Source organism: Passer montanus, unplaced genomic scaffold (assembly GCF_014805655.1).
Source record: "Passer montanus isolate IOZ18808 unplaced genomic scaffold, ASM1480565v1 scaffold66, whole genome shotgun sequence".
Taxonomy (NCBI): domain Eukaryota; kingdom Metazoa; phylum Chordata; class Aves; order Passeriformes; family Passeridae; genus Passer; species Passer montanus.
Window position 1 is genome coordinate 54,348 of NW_024371704.1, and position 20,263 is coordinate 74,610.

The following is a 20,263-nucleotide window of genomic DNA, read 5'->3' on the forward strand; positions in this document are numbered from 1 at the left end:
TCTGAGTTAGCTCCCACAGGGAGAGTACAGATAAAATCCTGTCCTGCAGGTGTTTTCCCAATTCCCAGAGGATGTTTGAGGTTTATCCTGAGGTGGGGTGAGGACTGCTGGAGTACCAAGGTAGGGTAGGTGGGGTTTTGGTAGTTGAGCTCACGAAAGTTACATTTCTGCCAAATTTGGAGAGTTTTTCTGGAAAATGTAATGGTGTTTTTCCCTGCATGGCCTGGCTGTGACGTGGAGAGGTAGAGGATGAGCTGCCCCATCATCTTTCCCGTGGGATCCTGCTCCATGATGCCATCCCAAGTGTTCAGGAACCAGAGCAGACGATGGTGATCTCAGGAGGACTAAACTTGTTTGGCCTGTTGACAAAAGTCTCCTTTTTTTTTCCACCAGAGCAGGGACAGCAGCCCTAACGTCAGCAAGGGACCTCTTCCAGCTCTCACGCAGGGATTCACGGCCACAAATCATCCCCTTGTCTTAACCAGCCCAGAGGGAAGCCCAGCCATGCAGGGTCTCTAAAAACACTTGGCTCTCCACTGATGGGTTATTTCCTTGCATCCCTCATTGTCTGAGCCAGTGATGCTGTTGTTGCCCCCCCACCAGTGAGCAGAGAGGTCCCTGAAATCCAAGAAGTCCCTTTCCTGTCCCTTTCTCTGGGATTTCCCTGCTCATCCTTGTGTTCAATACACACAGGGCTAAAAGCATTCACAGGGGCTCAAAAGGCATGGAGATAAGACGATTTCTCACACAGTTTGTGGGGTTGGCAAAGGAACAGTTTTCAGCAGAGAGCAGGCTCCTTTTGCCCTGCCCTTGTCCCCATCCTCTTCTTGTCCCCTCTAGGAGTTGCTGTTGATCCGTGTGGACTTGGCCTCGAGGTATTTCTTTATTTTTCTCTTTTTTATTTTAATTTTTTTTCTATTTTATCTTGCTCCTTTTTCCTGATGTCTTTTTCCTTTATCTTTTCTTTCTTATTTATTTTCTTTTTTTGTTTGTTTGTTTGGTTTGGGTTTTTTTCTTTTTTCCTCTTTATTTTTTTTTTCTTTTTCCCTTTCTTGTCTTTTTCCTTCCCCCTTTCCCCTTTCTCTTTTTCCTTCTCCTTTCTCCATTCTTCCTTTCCCTTTCCCCTTTTTCCTTCTTACTTTCTCTTTTCCCTTTTACTTATTTTTATATCCACATATACTTCCCACTCCCTTTTTGTGTTTCCTCTTTCCTTTCCCCCTTTCCCTTTTACAAACTTTATTTAAATACACACACATTTCCCTTTTCCCTTTTCTCCCTCTTTTTTTTCCCTCCCTTTTTTTCTCTCCTTTTTTCTGGTGCTGCCTTCCCTTCCCTCCCTGTCCCTTCCCTGCGGGGCCGGGCTGGCGCCACCCCAGCCATGAGCTCATGCAGCTCCCGGCTGGATCCCGGATCTGCGTGGGAGGCAGGGAGACGCTGCTCAGCCCGGGGCTGGCCACGTTTGGGATCTGTGGGGGCTGATCCCGACATCCAAGTGCTCTTTGTGGCTCTGGGAAGGGACGGCAAAAGCCGGCTGCAGTCTGAGCTGGGGGTCAGACCCAGCTTCTGGATGGAGGAGTGCAAGGGAGAAGCAAAGTGCTGCCTCGTTTGGGATAACCATCCCAATCCATTCACAAGGGGCTTTCCAACATAGCCGACATATCCAGCTTATCCAACATGATGAACTTCCAGCGATGCTCCTTGCAATAAGAGTGTGCCCATTTCAAAAATACAAACATTTATCTCCTCAAGCATGCCCTGTTTGAAACTCAGAGGTGCCGGTTGTGTCTGAGAACAAAAGTTCCCCCTGGGGCTCTCTGCTGATCCAGAAGGGGTTAAACTGCAGTAGAGGGACCTGTTGGACCCTGAGAGCAAATCCAGGACGTCTGGAGAATATTATGGTTTGTGCTTCCCAGTTCTGAGCTTGCCAATCCATGGGAAGCTCACTGCCAGCCTGCAAACCCCTGGCAGCAGGGTGGAGCCAGGGAGGATTGGCCTCTTCCCCCAGGGAACAAAGGACAGGACGAGAGGAAAGGGTCTCAAGCTGTGCTAGGGAAGGTTCAGGTTGGACATCAGGAAGAATTTCTTCATGGAAAGGGTGGTCAGGCATTGGAAAAATGGTCCCAGGGAGGTGGTGGATCCCACACCTTGGAGATGTCCAAGGAATGCCTGGACAAGGCACGCAGTGCTCTGGGCTGGGTGACAAGGTGGGGCTCAAGGTTGGACTCGATGATCTTGGAGTTCTTTTCCAACCTTCATGACTTTTTCCAACCTTAGTGATTCTATGATTTGCTGCTTGGCCACTGCAGCATTGTCTTTTCCAGCTCTTCCAAATTCAAACATGGGCTGCTAGCAACATTCCCAGGCCTTTACAGCTGGGAAATAGCAGCGACCCCCTGAGAGAGCCTGATGTCACAAGACTTTTCAGCCTGATTTCCAGAGCAGTGGTCTGGATGTGCTTCAAACTTCTGACTGCTTTTTCCAAGCAGGGTTGTTGTTCAGGATTTTTGTCTCTCCTTTTTTTCTAGACTCAACCTTCCCCAGCTCTCAGACCTTCTTGTGCAATCCATGTCCCATCGTAGACACGTCTGGGAGAAACGCGGAGATTTCCTGAGAGCGCTGCCATGGAAATTCCTGAGATTTCTGCTGCGGATGGACACGTAGGGAAAGGAGGAGGCAGCCATTTAGGAGGTGCATTTTCCACAGAAATTAATTCTTTCTGCTCACCCTCTGTACCCTGCACCTGCCAAAGGGTTTTTCACCCCGTGGTACCCCAGGACTGAGGGAAGGCTCAAGCATTCGCTGCTGCCCCAACTTTTTGCAGCTCCTTTGTGCCTCTGGCAGGTTGAGAGCTTGGAAATGTGGCTTGGAGCTCTCCCTGCCTGCTGGAAATACCAGGGGAGCAAAGGCATGATGAAAACTCCTGGGGAGGTGGAGGATTTTGGCAGTGGGCTTCTCCCACGCTGCTGCTGAGGCTGGGAAAACTCATCACGTCCGCCTCTGGCATGCCTGGAGGAGTTTGGTGGGATGCACAGTTGTGGGGCATGTAGCAGGGGAAATTAGAGTGGAATTAGATGATCTTTAAGGTCCCTTCCAACCCAAAGCCTCCTGTGATTCTGTGAGCCAGGATGAGCTGCCCCTGCACAGGGAAAGCCATCTGGGAAAAGATTTGAGCCCACACTGCCTCATGGGCATCCAGGGATCAGCACAGCCCCCTTGGAAAAGCCTCCCCTGCCACAGGCTGCCAAAGGAAATGTGCAAGGGGGATGTTCTCCTCCCCATCCTTACGTGACCACCAGCATCAGATGTTCCCAGGATGGGACACAGCTGCAGGGACAGCGCTGACCAGAGTACAGCCTGCTCTTTTGCAAGGAGCTTGGCTGCAGACTGCAAGCAAAACTGCCTTTTTATTCCCAAAAATAAGATTATAAAAGGAAGGCAGCGTTCCAGCTGCTGCCTGTTGCAGCAGCAGGAGAGGAGGGGTGGAAAGGATGAGGAATTTTCAGTCTTCCCAACCCAGCACTGCCCAGAATCCTGGGGCAGGACTGGGGGCTCAGAGTGGGGGCTTTGAATGGAGAGGGGTCAAATGGAGGGGTGAAAAAAAGCTATGGAAAAGCAGAAAGAGCCCTTCTAGAGTGTGAAGTGCAGGTGTTGCTGGTTCCCAAAGAGCTGGGGAAATGCAAGCCCTGGTTAGGAAGAGTCACCATCCCTTTCCCTATGCCCACACCCCTTCCCAAGGCAGCTGGGGCAGGAAAATGGGGCAGATGGGGCTTTGGTCAGACTGGGGGGGGAATGCTAAAACTGGGAGGTAACCCTCAAGTCAGAATCATCAAATCACAGAATATCCAGAGCTGAAAGGACCCATGGGGATCATGGAGTCCAACACCCCAGCAATCCCACCCTGTGCATCCCTGAGAGCATTGTCCCCATGTTCCCTGGGGTCTGGCAGCCTGGGGCTGTGCCCTTTCCCTGGGGGAGCCTGGGCAGTGCCCAGCACCCTCTGGGGGAAGAACCTTTTCCTAAAATCCAACCTAAACATCCCCTGACACAGCTCCAGCCATTCCCTGGCTCCTGTCCCTGTCACAGGGAGCAGAGACTGGAGCTGCCCCAGGGTGAGGCCTGACCTCCATCTCCTCATCAGCTGTTCAATCTGAGACTAACCCCATCCCTGCAGGCCCCTGCCCTGCTCAGCCAGCACACCTGGCTTCCTTCCTCAGCTCCCACTTCCAGGATGGAGCTGGCTTTAATCCCAAACACTTCAGAGCTGCTTAAGCTCTTCCAAGCTGCTGGTATTTTTCTAGCACTTAACAAGGCCTTTGCACTGGGGTGTTAAGCCTGGCTCACCTGCCCTGTCCTGCTGGGAAGGGGCAAAAAGGGGCTCAGGGCTGCCCTAGGAGGATGCTCTGACTTGGCCTCCTTCAATAAATAGCCCCACAGTGGGAAGAGAATTCTAATTCTCCTGTGTCTTACCCCTGTGTGACGAGCTGTGGCTGTTCTCAGACACCTGGGGGCTTGTCCACTGTGGATTTCCAGGGTAACATTTCCATTTGTAGTTTTCCCATTGCCCAATTGCTGCTTTTGATCCCAGATTGACACCTACAACCTGCAGGCTTTGAAGGTAGGGAGAGGGGGTGCAGCTTCCAGGCTGCTCTAGGGGTGCCCTTCTGCCTTTCTCCCATGGCTATTTCCATCCTGGGGGAGAAACAGCATTCCCTGATCCATCCTGGGGGAGAAATAGCATTAACTATAATGCCCCTGACATTCTGGGGCCACCTGCATCCATTGCAGAGCTGAGCTGCTTTATAAGCCCAAGGAGAAAGGATGGAAGATGAGAAAGCAGAGAGAAAAGAAGGAGAATTACAATGCAAGTGAGGATTTTGAGTGATTATTTTGGAAAAAGCTTCTGGATCTCTGACTTTTTGCTGTGTGTTTAGTCCAAAATCCACCCCTTCATAACTCCAAACACTGGGATCTGGATGTTTCACCCAGCAAGCCGTGCAGGGACCCCAGCACCCAGGGCAGGATTTTGCCTTTTCTGAAATAATTTCTCATTTCTAGCAGCTTTAAAAAAAATAAATAAATAACTGGGGCAAAATGCAATGCCATGAGATCTGTGGAGCTGTGGGAAAGGTCAGGCTCACTGTGTGTAACCCTCCTACTGCAAAACTCCTCTTTTAACACTTCTTACTTAGAAAACCATTCTTGCCCCCAAAATCACCAGAATTCCAGGGATAAACGTGTGAGCAGTGAGTGAGCATTTGCCTTGCCTTTCCCAGTGGCACTTCCTGAAGCTCTCAGCTGCTGGGCAGTGAGTGGCACAGCTGTCACCCCAGATTTACCATCAGTAAATGGAGGGATGTTCTAAGGGCTGGAGCAGGGAGGCAGCAGGGGAGCCTGGAATCCAAACACCACAGAGGAGCAGCCACAGTGCTCCACTTATTTCCAAAGGCTGTGTCATGGCCTCTGCAATATTCCAGTCAATCTAATGCAATGCTCATTTTTTTTTCATTAGCCTCCAACGCAACCTCCCCATCTGCCAAATTAATCACTGCTGGAAAGGCAGAGGAGTATTTTAGAAATAACAAACTACTGATTCTGTCCCTAACAACCTCTATTCTTTTTCTTCAGGTCTTTCAGTTCCACTCCAGTTCGTTGACCATGCTCCTGCAGAGCCCATTTGTAAGGCATAAATATAAAATATATATATTTATATATATCTCACACACTGAAATAATTTCTGCCTTTTTTCAAGAGCAATGGCTTATTTGGCCTTTGCCCATTAAGACAAAGTTTCTCCTGATTCAGAGGAGATCCCCAGCAGCACATTGGGGTGCTTTCATTCCAGGTTTGGAAGCTAATTTTTGGTAAGTGAGAGCGGGATGTTATTCCCAGAGTGCTTCCCTGGCTGCAAGGCGTGGAGCTTTGAGTTTGGAAATCAGAAAATCACTGAATCAGAGAATGGTTCAGGTTGGAAGGGACCTTAAAGCTCATCTTGTTCCCCCCTGTGCCAGGGGCAGGGACACCTTCCACTGTCCCAGGCTGCTCCAAGCCCTGTCCAGCCTGGCCTTGGACACTTCCCCTCTGATCACCTCCATGTCCCTCCTGTCCTGGGCACCCCAGAGCTGGGCACAGAACTGTGGTGTCCACGTGGCCTCTGAACAGAGAGAAGAATGATCAAAACAACTCTTATCTCACTTGCTGCTCCTGTGTTTTTGAACAAGTGGAACGTGTTGGAAGGTTGTTTACCCAAGGTGATCACTTAATCAGATTCTGGTGATGGGGCTTTAATTCATTGACCAGTTGGATCCAGGTGTGGGTGTCGGGACTGCAAGCTGACAGTCACAAGTGCCTTCAGTTTAAGATAGTTCTTGTTAGTATAATACAGTGTAAAATAGTTATAGTATAATAATGTAAATGTAATATAATGTAATATAATATAATATAATATAATATAATATAATATAATATAATATAATGTAATGTAATGTAATGTAATGTAATGTAATATAATGTAATGTAATATAATATATATAATATGATATAGTATAATATAATATAATATATAAAAATTAACTTTCTGATATCCTAAAGTCAAATGCACATCATTCCCCCCTGCATCTGGGCTCATCACAAATCCAGTACAGAACTCCCCATTTTGTGCTTTTCCTCTGCAGAGCCTTCTCCCCGCAGGTTGCCTTGGCATCCCCAGGCAGCACCCATCACTCTCCCACATCCCCCCCTTGCACCTTGCTGCCTGGGCGGGAAAAAAACCCCAAAAGATGTGTGTGTGAGCCTGCTGCCCTTCCCGGGGAGCAGAGCCCGGGGCTCATCCCCAGATCATCCCAAAATCAGGTTTTGCGGGGCAGCGCGGTGAGCTCATCGCGGCCGGCCGCGCTTCTCATTTCGGCTCCGTCTCCGCGGCGACGGAGGGGGAAACAAAACACGGGGCTGAGCGAAGTTTCCTGGCTGCTGGGGCTCATTTTTCTTCCTGAGCTGGCTTCGGGAGGCTGCGGAGCGGCCGCTCATGGAAACTCGAACGTCGCTCCCTCTCCCCTGTCTGCTCCCCCAGCGATGGAGATAAAGGTTACACATCTGGTTCGGATCTGCTCTGTTTAACCAAAAAAAAAAAAAAAAAAACCACCCAAAAAAGCCGTCCCATAAATCATCCCGCAGCTGGAGCGCACTCCCGGCTCTCGCCGGGGCTGTTTATCCCGCCACGTCCCACGGAGCCCCGGGGTTTGCTTTTGGGAAGGCTGCGCTTCCCGAGAGCTGCCTGCTGCCGTTTTGAGTGATCCCGGCCCCTGGGCAAGGTCTGAGGAGTTTAAAGTTCTCGTGGATTAAAGTTTTGGGGATTTGGAAGCACCCGGGATGCTCAGCTCAGCTCATGGGAATGGTGCTGGCTTGTTCCCTGCCAGGTGCTGCTCCCCAGGACATTCTGACTATTCTGCCCCCAAACACTTGTGGGGCTGCAAAACATAGGCAGAAAGCAATGGAGCACCTAGAAAATCCAGGATCTTCCAAATCCCTTTCTTTTACCTGACCATCTCCATCTTACTGCAGTGATTTTGGGGTTGGGAGTTGCAGTATTTCCATCCCACAAGCAGCAGATCCCTGGCCAAGGAAATGCCCACATTTCTGTCCCCATTTCCCAAAGATCCTTAGCACAGGCTCAGCTGCTCCAGATTTATCTGCATCTCTGCTCAAGCACGTGGATACAGTCCTAATTTCCAGGAATGCCCTGGACTTTTTCATTTTCCTTGAACTCCTGACCCTGCAGTGTCAACACTGGCCGTGTAGGGCATTGCTGGAAAACTCAGGAAGGATCTGGGCAGGTACATCTGAGCATCCATAGACTTCTAGACTGGCTTCTTTTAGTGATGTAATAAATTTAATACTGGCTAATAAAATGTGTCAGAGCCACTTTGCCTCTCCTTGTAAAGGTCTCCCTGGAAGGCTGTGATTAAATGCAAAGCTGCAGCATTGAGGGAAGCTAACCAAGCACTAAATGCTGATGCTGTCCTAAATTTAAGGGTCTGGCTTCAGTGTTGAACTCCAGGACACATCCTGCTCTTCATTTTTATGGCACCACTGGTACCATAAGTGGTTATGTCTGTGCTCTAGGGTTGAACCCTGGAGTTCTCACCAGCTCGTAGCTTTCTGGTCTCCAAGGGCAGCAGAGTCATCCAGAACCCTCTGGATTTCAACTGGAAAAAGTGAGATTGGACAGTGACTTTTTGTAACAGTTTGTCCCAGGGACTGTCCACTGTCACTCTTTAAGGATGAAGTGTGGGTGTAGGATTTTGTGGCTTCTTCTGGGCAGCCTGACTGTGAAATGCTCCATGAGGAAATTCCCTGTTTTTTAAGGGCTGGTGGCTCTGCTGATTGTGCCTCACCCATCTCCCTTCAGGACCTGAAGGGACAATACAACAAAGATGTAGTGACAGGACAAAGGGGAATGAATTAAAAATGAGGGTTTAGATTGGATATTGGGAAGGAATTCTTCCCTGGGAGGGTGGGCAGGCCCTGGCACACTGCTCCATCCCTGGCAGTGCCCAGTCCAGGCTGGACAGGGCTTGGAGCACCCTGGGCTGGTGGAAGGTGTCCCTGCCCATGGCAGGGGGTGGAACAAGATGAGCTTTAAGGTCCCTCCAACGCAGACCATTCTGTGATCCTTTCCTCGGGGCAGAATCAGCACTCAGATTTGGAGACACAGCATTACACTCCAGGCTCACCCAGACTTTATGCAGGCCCCCGAGGCAGGGTCACCTCAACCTGTGAAGGTTTCCCTGGAAAACTCCAGAGATTTAGAGCAATTCCAGTGACAATCTTCCATCTCACAACGTGCCCTCAGCTCGAAGGGATATTCTAGCCCGGGTCTGGCTTTTACAGCTTTTCCTGGGCAGGGCTGTGAGACTGATCTTTTGAGGCAACTCCGGGGGCATTTCTGATGCAGGAGGTGATGTCTGCAGAATAAATCTGCCTAGAGGGGGGTCTGAGGCCACCCCAAAAGCAGCAGGGCGTGGATCTGGGGGCTCCCCAGCGGCAGCCAGGAGCGGGCCAGGCCGGGCTATTTTTCACTCCTGCTCTGCTCCCGCAGCCACGCTGGCAGATGCGCTCCCGGCTGCCGATGACTTCCATGCGCATCTCCTCGTGGCCGCTGGCCGGGGGCCCGGGGCGTCCCGAGCTTCCTTACAAGGCTCGGGAGGCGCCTGCAACGCCCCGGGGATGGGAGGGGATGAGGGGCCCCTGCCCGAGCCGCCCCGGCATCCTGGAGGGATGCGCGGGCCATGGAAAGCGGCTGCCCCGGGAAGCGGAGGCGGCGCAGGCATGGGGAAAACCTCTCCCGTGCTGCAGAGGGCTGGGAGGACGGAGGGAAGGATGGCTTTAACCTAAGTGCAGCTTTGGAGAGCAGAAAAGAGGGGCTTGGCCATGCCCGGTGCACGGTGAGATGCAGGGCAGGCTCCTGAGTGCCTCAGAGCCGCTGCAAGAGCCAGTTACAATGATAACTAACTAAATAAATAAAGAAATAATTTTTGCCTATTCCCCTCTTTTTCTGATGAAGCCCTTGTGGTGTGCTTGGGGAAGGTGCCAAATGAACAGTGCAGCTTCCCCAGCTCAGCTGCCACGTCCTGGCTCACCCCCATCCGAGCTGTCCCCTGTCCCCGCGTGAGTGGCTCAGTGCTGATGGGAAGTTTTGGGCTCTGGGCTGCTCCTCGTGCCAAGAATGGGATGCCTGAGCTATAAATGCCCACCAGGACAAAGCCCAGAGCAGCCCTGTGAGCTCTTGTGCCCTTGGAACCCCCTGGATCATGTGCAATAATTCAGGCTTGCAAATGGTATACGGAGGGCAAATCCTGGTTGTGTGTGCAACACACGTGGAACATCTCCTCTTGTGGCCCACGGGGACCTGCCTGAAGTGCCTCAGCAAGCAGCAGGACAGCACCAGGTGGCCTTGTCCTTGTGACAGCCCCACCCTGAGCCGTGGAAGAACACCTGGATAAGCCCTGAATGGCAAGGGTCTCCTTATCCAGGATTTAACCAATCCAACCCAGCTCTCCAGAAGTCGGTGCCGTCTCCCAGTTCTCCCTCACTTTACGGGACCAAAACCACAAGGTCAACGGCTCTCCGTGGTATGTTCCTGTAAGGCTCCCTTTTTCCTTCCAGGCACCTCCAGCAGGCCATGGGAAGTGTTATCAAGCCCTGCCTGGGGACAGCAATGGAGCTCAGGGAAACTGAGGACACCAGCCCCACAGCCCAGAGCTGCCCTGTGCCCTGGGTGGCCACTTTCATCTGCTTTCTGCTTTCAGGGGGGTTTTGAAGGGGCAGGGAAATGTGCATTGTTTCTGGGAATTTTATCTTCCTTGGGTGAGCTCAGAGAAGGAGAGGAAGGGTGAAAATCATGGCTGTGGAAAGCGAAGGAGACAGATGAAAATACTTATGGGGTCATTGAGTCACACAGGGACACCCAGGATTGGCTAAGGCCAAGTTGCTAAATGCCATGTCCAGCTCAGTTTAAGGTCCTTCAGAATGGAGGTTTCACATCCAAGGCATCTCTGTTTCCACCTTTTTTCCAAGCTGGAAATCTCCAGGTTGCCAGCAGCCTCTCAGTGCTGTCCCCCTGAAGACCCTTAATACATCTATCCTCCCTTTGAGGAACAGTGGGATTCCCCCCACCCCACAAATAATTGCTTTCCAGACCCTGGAAAATCATTCCATTGATACCCACACTGGCTTTAACAAAGACAAACCCACAAGTTTCTCAAAACCTCCATTAGATTTTATTTAAAAGTTCTTTGTATAGACTTCCTGACACAGAATCCACAATAAAAATAAAACCCCCCCTCCCTCCCACTGCTCCCCCTCCCCAGACTGCTTTGCTTTGTATTTTATAAAACATACAACATCAGAAGGATGCCAGAGGCATCCTACACCACAATTTAAAGATTTGTTAACTGAGGCCTTGGTCCCAGCAGTGCATTTGCATTTGGAAAATTTGCTTCCTTTTCCTTGCTAGTTCGGTTGGCCACATGTGGTACAAATGCATACAAGAGATCTAGTCTGAGATCAAATCCAGCAAAAAGGAGAAAAAAAAAAAGAGGAAGAGTGAAAATGGAACCAATTTTTTATCAGAATCAGCCACTCTCTTACACAAAGGCTTCCCCTGTAAAATTACGCTCAGTTATGAGAAGGATAAAAGCAAGCAGGTAACAAGTTGCAGTGAAATTATGATGATTTTTTTTTTTTTACTCATTTTTATGGTGCCTTAGATAGGCAGACAGCCAGAACTGGGGGGGAAAAGGCTAATTTAGAGACACGTTGGGAGACAATAACAATCTGCACTTGGGTAAATATTTGGCAATGTTGAAGCTATACAATATAACCCGGGCACTTGTAGCACTCAGTCCACAAACAGTTTAGCACCATATTGATAGGTCATGCAGCAAAACCCTATCCTCGGGGTTTGCTTGGGAGTTAAAAGCATGAAATATTACAGTGCAAGGTTGTCTATACCCTTTTAGCTTCTATGGGGGCAAGGTGGCAAAGGTGATGCTGTCTCAGAGGTAAGTGTTGGCCAGCCCCTGGCTCTATGTCCCCATCGTCGTCACCGCGCCGGGGTTGATGGTACCTGGTGGGGAAAGAAGGAATAAATAAGGTTTTGATGCAGGGTATTGAGGGAAGATAAACGAGGCAGCTGCCAGCAGCAGCAGAGGGGGGATGCCAGGGATTTGGCGGGCCCCTCTTACCAGGGGAGCAGAGTTTTTCACATTCTTTCTGCGTGTTGAACCTGTTCTCGTTGCCGCCGCAGCCGCCGTACCAGAAGCGGGCGCAGCTCTTGGTCTCGGGGTCGTAGTACCACTTCAGCACAAAGTTCCTGCAGGTGCCCTCGTCCTTCTGCAGCCGGCAGATATCCATGACTGTGGAGAAAAGCAGGAGCAACAGTGGTCAGTAGCACCCCTGGGTGAAGCACAGCCTTTTCTGAGTGTGTCTGCAGGGCAGGGCTGGAATGCAGGCTGAGAAAGGGCATCCGCAGCTCAGACTGTGCAATCTCCTGATTTAGATGACTAAATCCCATCTCCTTCTTTGCAAAGAGAGCCTCTTTTCCTGGAGGTCACAGGTTTGTTTGTCTCCTCTGTTGCTGCCATGCATCCAGGAGCGATGAAGGCAGAGTGTTGCATGGCAGTGGCTGTCTACAAATCCCTTGGATCTGTAGGAAATGAGTTGGCAGGTCTCAGAACTGGGAGAGCACTGGCTGGGCTGCAAGGCAAGAAGTACTGGCACCACTAAAAGGACTGACTTCATTTAAAAGAGAAATTTGCCATGTGAAGATGCTCCTGGGTCCAGCACACACTGCCCATGGCATCTTGCATCCCTCGCTGGGTGAGCGGGGAACAAAACAACAGAGCACTTGGATGTGGCAAAAAGAAATTGCCAAGCATTTTTATTTAAATGAAATTAAAACACCTCCCTTCACACAGGAAAGCAGAAGGAGCTTGTTCCACCTCTGCTCAGCACAGCATAAACACCACAGATAAGGGGGAGTCAGAAATCAGTATTGACCTTCCAGTCCAGCTTTGCTTTTGGGCTCCTACAGCCAAAAGCTTCCCCATGCTTTAGGCAGGCTCTTTGCCTTTTTTTATATTCAGATTTTCTTTTTCCAAAGCCCATGTCCCTTCTTCCCCACCTTCCAAAACACTGAAATCCAGCAGATGTGAAACACAGGAATGACTCTACCCCAAACCCTGCACAGGAATGAAATCCAAACACTAATCAAAACAGAAGGATTTCTTTTGCTTATATAACCTAATTTGCCCCTATTTCTGAAATGAAACAAGTTTACCCAAAAATTTCCAAGAATTGATGGAGAGCAAGAACTAGGGAGTTAAAATGTGTTTTAAGCTGTAGCAGATTGAAAAGATGGGTAAAGATAGGGTTTTAAGTCATGCAGAAAATGTGTGCCTGGGCTCCTCAATTACACTTAAGAGTTTTGTCATGGTAAAAAAGTTAGTAACAATAAAAAAATAAAACCATAGACTCATCAAGGTTGGAAAAGTCCTCTAAAACCCTTGAGACCAACTCCAGCACTGCCAAGCCCACCACTAAACCATGTCTCGTGTTCCACATCTACACAAGCAAAATTATATTAAAAGTCCATAATTAAAGGGGATCACAGCATTTGAAAGGCTTCCAAAGGGAAGTGGTCTGGTGCACGTTTTTGCACCCAAAGTGCCTTAAGTTTTGGGAGCCCAACTCATTTCTCATTGTTGCACCTGCTGAGGGCTGAACCCAGAGCCTGAGCCACCACCCAGCACCTTAAAAGCTGAGCTGCACTGAACTCCTGTGTCCATTTTCCATGTGGATTCAAGCTCTGGCTTTGCAGAAAATGGAAAGGGAATAAAGCGAGCAGAGCGCCGCGGGCAGAGACCTGAACATCCCTCCAGGGCCCCAAGGCTGCTTTTCTTGACTCTGTGCCCAGGGCAGAGCGGTGCCAAGTTGATGAAATATCACTTTAACCTCAGAAACAGTTGCTGGAAACATCATCAAAGCATGTGACAGTGATCAGAAGGGGCTGGCCTGTGGGACAGGGCTAGCAGAAACACGCGCTCTCCAGAGAAAACCTCATCAGGGAGGCTTCCCTGCTGTCCCAGGGTGGAATCCTGCCCTGGAGTGAAGCTGTGTGCTGCTTCCTCTGGCAGCAAAGTGTTCAAATTACAGCCAGAGGATCCATGATGCCCATTTGCATCCCCAAAGCACCTTGAGATCCCCTTTTGCCACCCCAGACATTGCTGTGGCTGGTGGAGGCCGCCTCCTCCTTGCCTCCACATCTCGGCAGGGCTGCCAGTGACAAAAGTTCCCAATGTCATTTAAGGATCCTAAAATGAACCTAAGAAAGTCCAATGAGGTGGAAGGGTCTGTAATTTGCCTTTTCAAACCCTGTCATGCCACTGCATGGAGAACTAAAGCCCTGCCTTTAGGTACTAGAGCTGTCTTCACTCCTTGGTTTCCCTCCCAGCTCCACAAAGGGCCCTAAAACACCTCTGGGAGGAAAAGGCTGCTCTGATAAGGATTTTCTGGGCTCTTCTTCCATCCCAACACCTTGCTGAACCAACACAGGTGATTTCAAGCCTCTTCTCCCTTCCCAGGTCTTGAAGAGGTTTGCAAACATAACCCCTTAACCTCAGAAACTCCTTGAGGAGAGGAGGGCATCGCTGCTTTCCTGCGGGCTCCTCCCTCAAGCTTGGCTTTTCTCTTTTGGTGATGAAGGAAAACGTCTCCATGCACTGCCCAAGCCCCACGGAGTCACTTTCCATCAGGTGTTTTGGTCACAGGCAGAGAAATGTTGGGAGTTCTCTACATTCCAGCAGAGGGGTGGCACTTCTTGGTCACACAGAGATAACACAAACCGCTTTGGGACCGTGCCACGCTCCAGTTCAGCAGCCCCAGGTCCCTCATGAAATCCAGTGGGCTTTGCCACTCAGGCTGTGCCAACACAGCACATCCTGGTGGGACAGCACACATGCAAAGTGACTGGCTCATGCAAAGCAGATGGAAGGGCATGGTGGTGTGAATGAGCAAATGAAAACTAAGTTTGGGCTACTTTTGATCTGGGGTTGGACAGGCTTGGATGCATGCTGTGAAATGGTCAAGGTGAAAGAATGGGTTTGCTTTGTTTGTGATGATTAAATTTTTTGGGGTGTGTGTTACCTGATGACAATCTTTTCTCAAGGGGTGGCTGCTGCATGGCTTTCTCATCTGCTGCTGGAGGAGGAAAAAGTGCACGGGTTTGGATTTTAAATGGTGTTTTCTCTCGGATCCAAACATCATTTGACAGTAGGACAAAATGCAAAAGGGTGAATCCTCGTGGGGTACTTACATGGCTTTAAGCATTTGTTATAGCACTCAGCTTCGGTCTCAAATCTATTGGCATTACCTCCACAGCCACCATACCAACCCTGGCTGCAGAACTTGTGTTTGGAGTCAAAGAACCACACAATCTGATAGTCCTTGCACTGCATGCCCATGTCAAAGTCCAGCAAGCAAGGGTCTGGCCAATCTGCATGGCAAAAGGTGCAAAGGTTAAGTGATTCTGAGAGGGTTAAAAGCTGAAAAAGCAAAGAGATTGAAAAGAGGAAAAAAAAAGGGAAAATAGAGTCTGGTTCAGGACTGGTGGCATTTCCCTCTGGTGTGTTTTGTCTTGCTTTGCTGGATGCAAACCTTCCTCAGCCTCCAGTTTACCTCTTCTTGCTCTTGGTTTTGTCACAGATCCAACCCCAGATCCTTGGATCATCATAGTGGGAGCCCCTTACTCCCCACTGGGGCACTCAGGAGTGAGCCCTGACACAAATCCCCCTGCCCTGTTTTCAAAGCTCTTTGTCTTGGCAGCAACTTCTAGTCCTTAAGTGTGTTTATCTCTCAAAGCAAGTTGCACCTGGTATATGTGAAGGCTCAATGAAGACTTAAACATATGTTCCTTTCCTGCCCCCAAAAAGATAATTTAGGTCCAAATCCCAGAGTTTTTATTAGCTGTGCTGGGCCATCCATGCTATTTTACCCATATAAGGAGGGCAGAGTGTGGGCTTTCCTCAAAGGTCTCTCAGAAGATTTACACATGGGTGTCTCCCATGAACTGGAGGAGGCTCAGCTAAACCCATCCCCAATTCCCTGCCCTCTTTAGAGTCTTTATCTTGTTCAAAACCTTTGGATTAGCATCCTTGGGGAATGCTCCCCCTGGATTGCTGGCTGCCATAAATCCTCAGGCACAGGTGTTTGCTGCAAGTGGGTCAGCAAATGGAGCTGAGATGGAGAGGTCTGTGTGGAAGTGCAGAGCAAAGCACACAGCACATCCCTTTTCCCCGGGGCAGGAGAAGCCCACACACCTGGTTTGGTGCCAAGGGGTTAAACAAGGGGTTAAACAAAGCCAGGGGTGCTTGTCACCTGGTGGGAACAAGGAGGGATGAGGGGGATGGCAGTGGCAAGGAGAGGGGTCAAATGAGCAGGAGCACACGGGAAGGGAAGGATGAAGGGTCATGCAGGAAGGAGAAACGAGTTGGTCCAGGACAAGCCCTTGGCCCCTCGGCTGCACAAAGCTCCAGGGGTGCCACCAGCCAGGCATGAAGGAGATCCATGCTCATCCCACTCAACACCAGCAGCCAGAGCTCAACAGCAGCTCCACAACTGCTGCTGAACAGCAGCATTTCCCTGTGCTCTTAGACCGCTTTGCGAAGAAAATGAGCCCCAGCACAAGCAAAATGTTTGAAGGAAAACATGGGAACGATGATTCAGGGAGGAGTTTGGGATGGCAGATCCACAGCTGGTGTGCCTGCCGTGGCTGTGCTGCTTGGTGAAGGCTGAGAGCTGTTCCAGGCCCTTGGAGGAGGGGTGATGACACTGATGTACCACTGAGTGTGACAGCACCGGTGTGATGAGCTTGATGCCACCCAAAGCCATGAAAAGAGGCAGAGGCCCCAAAGCAGGGCTCTGACCTGTACTGCCAAGGGTGTCACCAAGGCCATGATCAGCTGGCTCTGCAAAGCCAAGGACCTGCAGATCTCTTGGTGTTAGTGAGAGCCCCCAGCCCAGCAATCCCCCCGTGGCCAGCACTCACCACTCTCAGGCCCTTCCAGTGGCTCGGTGTTGAGCATCATGTTGGCCAGGGGCACCTGGGACTGCACCAGGGTCTCTGTGGGGAGAGCAGAGGGTCACTCAAGCAGCAGCAGCACCTTCAGTGCAGTCACAAACAAACCCCCTGGCCCCAGCTCCAGCACGGGGGCCACATCTGGATCTGTTTAGCCCAGCACACAGATATGAGAAATGTTTATTGGAGGCAGCTGATGGGATGAGCAATCCCCAACTGCCTGGCTGTGCCAGGATGGGATCACCTTCCCTCCCCAGTGGCTCTGCTTGGGCTCATCCTTGGGGGTCACCACAGAGGAGCATCCTCAGGACTCCATGTGACTGCTTTGGATGGCCCCACTCACCCCACAGCACTGATGGGGCAAGCTTCAGGAGCTGGATGTGCCCTCTCTGGAGCCAGTTCTGCTTTGGTCTCCCTGGCCTTGGAGATGGCAGAACAAAATTGGCATCCCTCAAGGGAGCCAATCTATGATGGATCTGTCCTTTCTTGTTCCTTCAAGGGCTCTCTTGGAGCACACTCCTCCCACCAGGCCTCACATCCCTCTAAGATTTATGGTGAGGATTGTCACAGGTGAAAAAAATTCCATGGAGGAGTCTGCAGCCACGGGGAGGGCTGGATTTGCTTTTCTTTAGTGTATGGTTTGGGTGTGGCTCAGGGGGACAATCCTACTCAGTGTCCAGGTCACAGCTTGCCACCACTGCCTACTCAGTTTATTCCCATTCAGGATTTATTCCATGGGAAAAGCAGCTCCACTGGGCTTTGGGAGCTCCAATTCAGCACATGCAAATGTTACTTCTACCCACTGATGTCTTTTCTCAACATTTTTGTGGTTTATTGCTTGCAAAGGTAAGGGACTGGTCCAAACCCACTGAAGCCAGAGGAAAGGCTCTCCATGGGCACTGGGATTGTCTTGGAAGTGCCAGAGGAAGCCAGACACAGCACTGGCAGGACCAGCACAAACTTCACACCACCAAGCCAAGTCACCTTTGTGCCAACTGTATTAAAAAAAAAAAATTGCTGTGTCTTAGACAGAAACTTCTGGCCATGCCAGAGAGTTTGGGGATGGATGTGCAGACATGGAGTTTGGATCCCCAAGGGACTAAACCTTCCATTTCATCTCCTCTTTGTGGGTTTTTCTGGATAGTGTGGGAAGCAGATCAGTAGATGTGGGAATAGCTATTAGGGAAGAAACTTTTCTTGCTTATTTTGAAATCAGGCTGGACTGAGTTTACCAGTTTGACTCATTATTAATTGCAGTAGTGCAGGCTGGGCCCCCACCAAGACCTTTTGCACCAATGTACAAACCCTCCAGCACGTAACAAACCCACTGTGGGACTGCCTTTAACAACCCCACATTCTGTGCTGATTTAACCCCGCTGAAGTGCAAACTCCCATTTTTCAAAGAAACACATTTGCCACATCTCATACCCTGCTGGTGATATCAGACATGAAGTCACACAACTTAGCACAGAGCTGGGATTGTTGGTACCAAATGATTCCCGATCCCTTGGGTTTTTTTTTCCCCTCTCACTTTTTGTGCCCGCTTAATGAAAAAAAAAACCAAAAAATAAGTGCACAGATGTTTTTAAGAGTCACTTACTCGTGCTGAATGAGCCTGTGTAGGTCACTTTGGGCTGGGATTTTTGGTAGCCAGTGATGACCACGACGTACTTCTGCCCGCTCTGGAGCCCGCGGATCACGTGCTCGGTGCCGGTCAGGTTTTGCCTCTGCACGAGGGAGTGGTCGTGTGCCAGGGTGACAGTGACATCAAAGGTGCTGTGGGGCTCGGGGCTGGCCCAGCGCAGCCTGGCACTGCTCTCGGTGACATCTGTGATCTGGATGTCGTGGGTCTTTGCTGCAGGGCAGAGGCAGAGTCAGAAGGGACAGCAGGCAGGGAATGAAGAGGGAAAGATCTCAAGGAAGAAGTGCCTCAGTGCTGCAGAATCTTCTTTGCATGGCAAGTGAAAGCCAGCTTGGCACCTGGCTGTCTCAAATGCCACTGCAGGGGAGGCTTTGTTTTCCATAGCTCAGATGATTCACCAAATAGTTTATTTATCTTTAATAATCTGTTGCAATCTAGCAAATCAAAGCCTTTTTTTAAAAAAAGATTCTCACAGCTTGAAACTCCCTGCACTTTCCCAACCACTGTAAATGTGCCCAGTCAGATCCTTCCTTCCCTAGGGTGCAGTGGATTCACTGAGCTGCTGAGAGACCTTCAAGCCAAACGTGCCTAAGAGTGAACATAAAATCACAGACTGCTTTGGGTTGGAAGGGACCTTCAAGACCATCTCATTCCAACCCCATGCCATGGGCAGGGCCATCTCCCCCTAGACCAGGTTGCTCCAAGCCCTGTCCAACCTGGTCTTGAACACTTGCAGGGATGATAACCTTAACAGGTCAAAGCATTTGTTATGGAGAGGTTTTCCTGCTCTGGCAGATCACTGGATAAGACCTTGATTGCTTGAAGCACTGGTGGAGCAAGAAACATTCAAAAAATTAATTCCCCTCAAGCTGATGAAAGCATCAGCCTTGCAAAAGCTGATTACTTTTATTTATTGATTTTTATTATTTATGCAGGGACTTGCCATCAGGGACTGGATGAGCTTCCCCATGCTTGGTCACATTCTTTGACCTTTGCTCAGCTAGTGCAGATATGCCTTGCAAAATACCCCTTTGTATGAACTGTGCTCAATTGAAAGAGGCTTGGCTTTCCCAAACAGGTCTCCACACCTATCCATGAATGAACTAACTATTCCTGTTAGCTGAGAGTTCAAACAATGTCATTACATGAACCACCATCAATGGCAAAACTTGGCCAAGAGACAATGCTCCAAGGAAATAATGGAAACAAACGAGCCACACTAGAAAGAGAAGCTCTCTGTAGCTGGATGTATTGTTCCTGTGTTTTGCCTAGGGGGGCCCATTTTTGCACAAAATTCTTAACACAAGTTGACAATGCCCCGGCACAGACTTCCTGATTTACACCTAAAACCAAAATTTGGCCTGTGAGTGACTAGAAAGAGAAGCTCTCTGTAGCTGGATGTATTGCTCCTGCTTGTGTTTTGCCTAGGGGTGCCCCATTTTTGCACAAAATTCTTAACACAAGTTGACAGTGCCCCGGCACAGGCTTCCTGATTTACACCTAAAACCGAAATTTGGCCTCTGGGTGCCATTTCCCACAGGAACAATCCTCTCAGGGGGCAAGAAGAGCCACAACCTGCTGTGTCTCAGCCTAGAGGGAGAGCTGCTCACGTACCGCTGTGTCTCCTCCTGCCTCCGCCGGCCGCGGTGGCTGTGGCGTTGCTGGTGGCCCTGGCTTTGGTGTGGGTGGTGGCACTGGCTGCTCCCTGAGCAGTGGCATTCCCCGGGGCCACGGGGCTGGCTGTGGTGGTCTCGGGGGCTCTGGCCTGGGCCGTGGTGCTGGCAGGAGTGGTTCTGGCACGGGCGCTCGGCGCTGGCTCGACGGTTGCGCTGACCGTGGTGCTGGCGGTGAAGGTCCGGCTGGCGGTCGCGTTGGGAGCCACAAACCTGAGCAGAATTGTGGAAATGGAGATGAGCTGACCTAGAAACCACTGGCAGGAGTCTTTGCCAGCTTTAGATCTGCCCACAGTGAGGAGTGAGAAGTGCTTAGAT

At 50.2% G+C, this 20,263-nt stretch overlaps 1 protein-coding gene across 4 annotated transcripts in view; it reads right to left on the bottom strand.

The window, feature by feature from the left end:
- Nucleotides 1–10,858: 10,858 nt before the first annotated feature.
- Nucleotides 10,859–20,263, bottom strand: part of COL6A3 (collagen type VI alpha 3 chain) — a 62,002-nt gene continuing 52,597 nt past the window's right edge. For 3 of the 4 annotated variants that reach the window (XM_039728747.1, XM_039728748.1, XM_039728749.1), the window contains 7 exons: nt 19,887–20,158; nt 18,231–18,485; nt 16,601–16,675; nt 14,870–15,049; nt 14,701–14,754; nt 11,742–11,912; nt 10,859–11,623 (listed from right to left, as the gene is read on the bottom strand). In XM_039728747.1, the coding sequence (XP_039584681.1) occupies nt 11,583–11,623; nt 11,742–11,912; nt 14,701–14,754; nt 14,870–15,049; nt 16,601–16,675; nt 18,231–18,485; nt 19,887–20,158 (1,048 nt within the window). In that variant the 3' untranslated portion in view covers nt 10,859–11,582. The remainder of the gene's footprint in view (nt 11,624–11,741; nt 11,913–14,700; nt 14,755–14,869; nt 15,050–16,600; nt 16,676–18,230; nt 18,486–19,886; nt 20,159–20,263) is intronic. The other variant, XM_039728750.1, reaches the window with a different exon arrangement.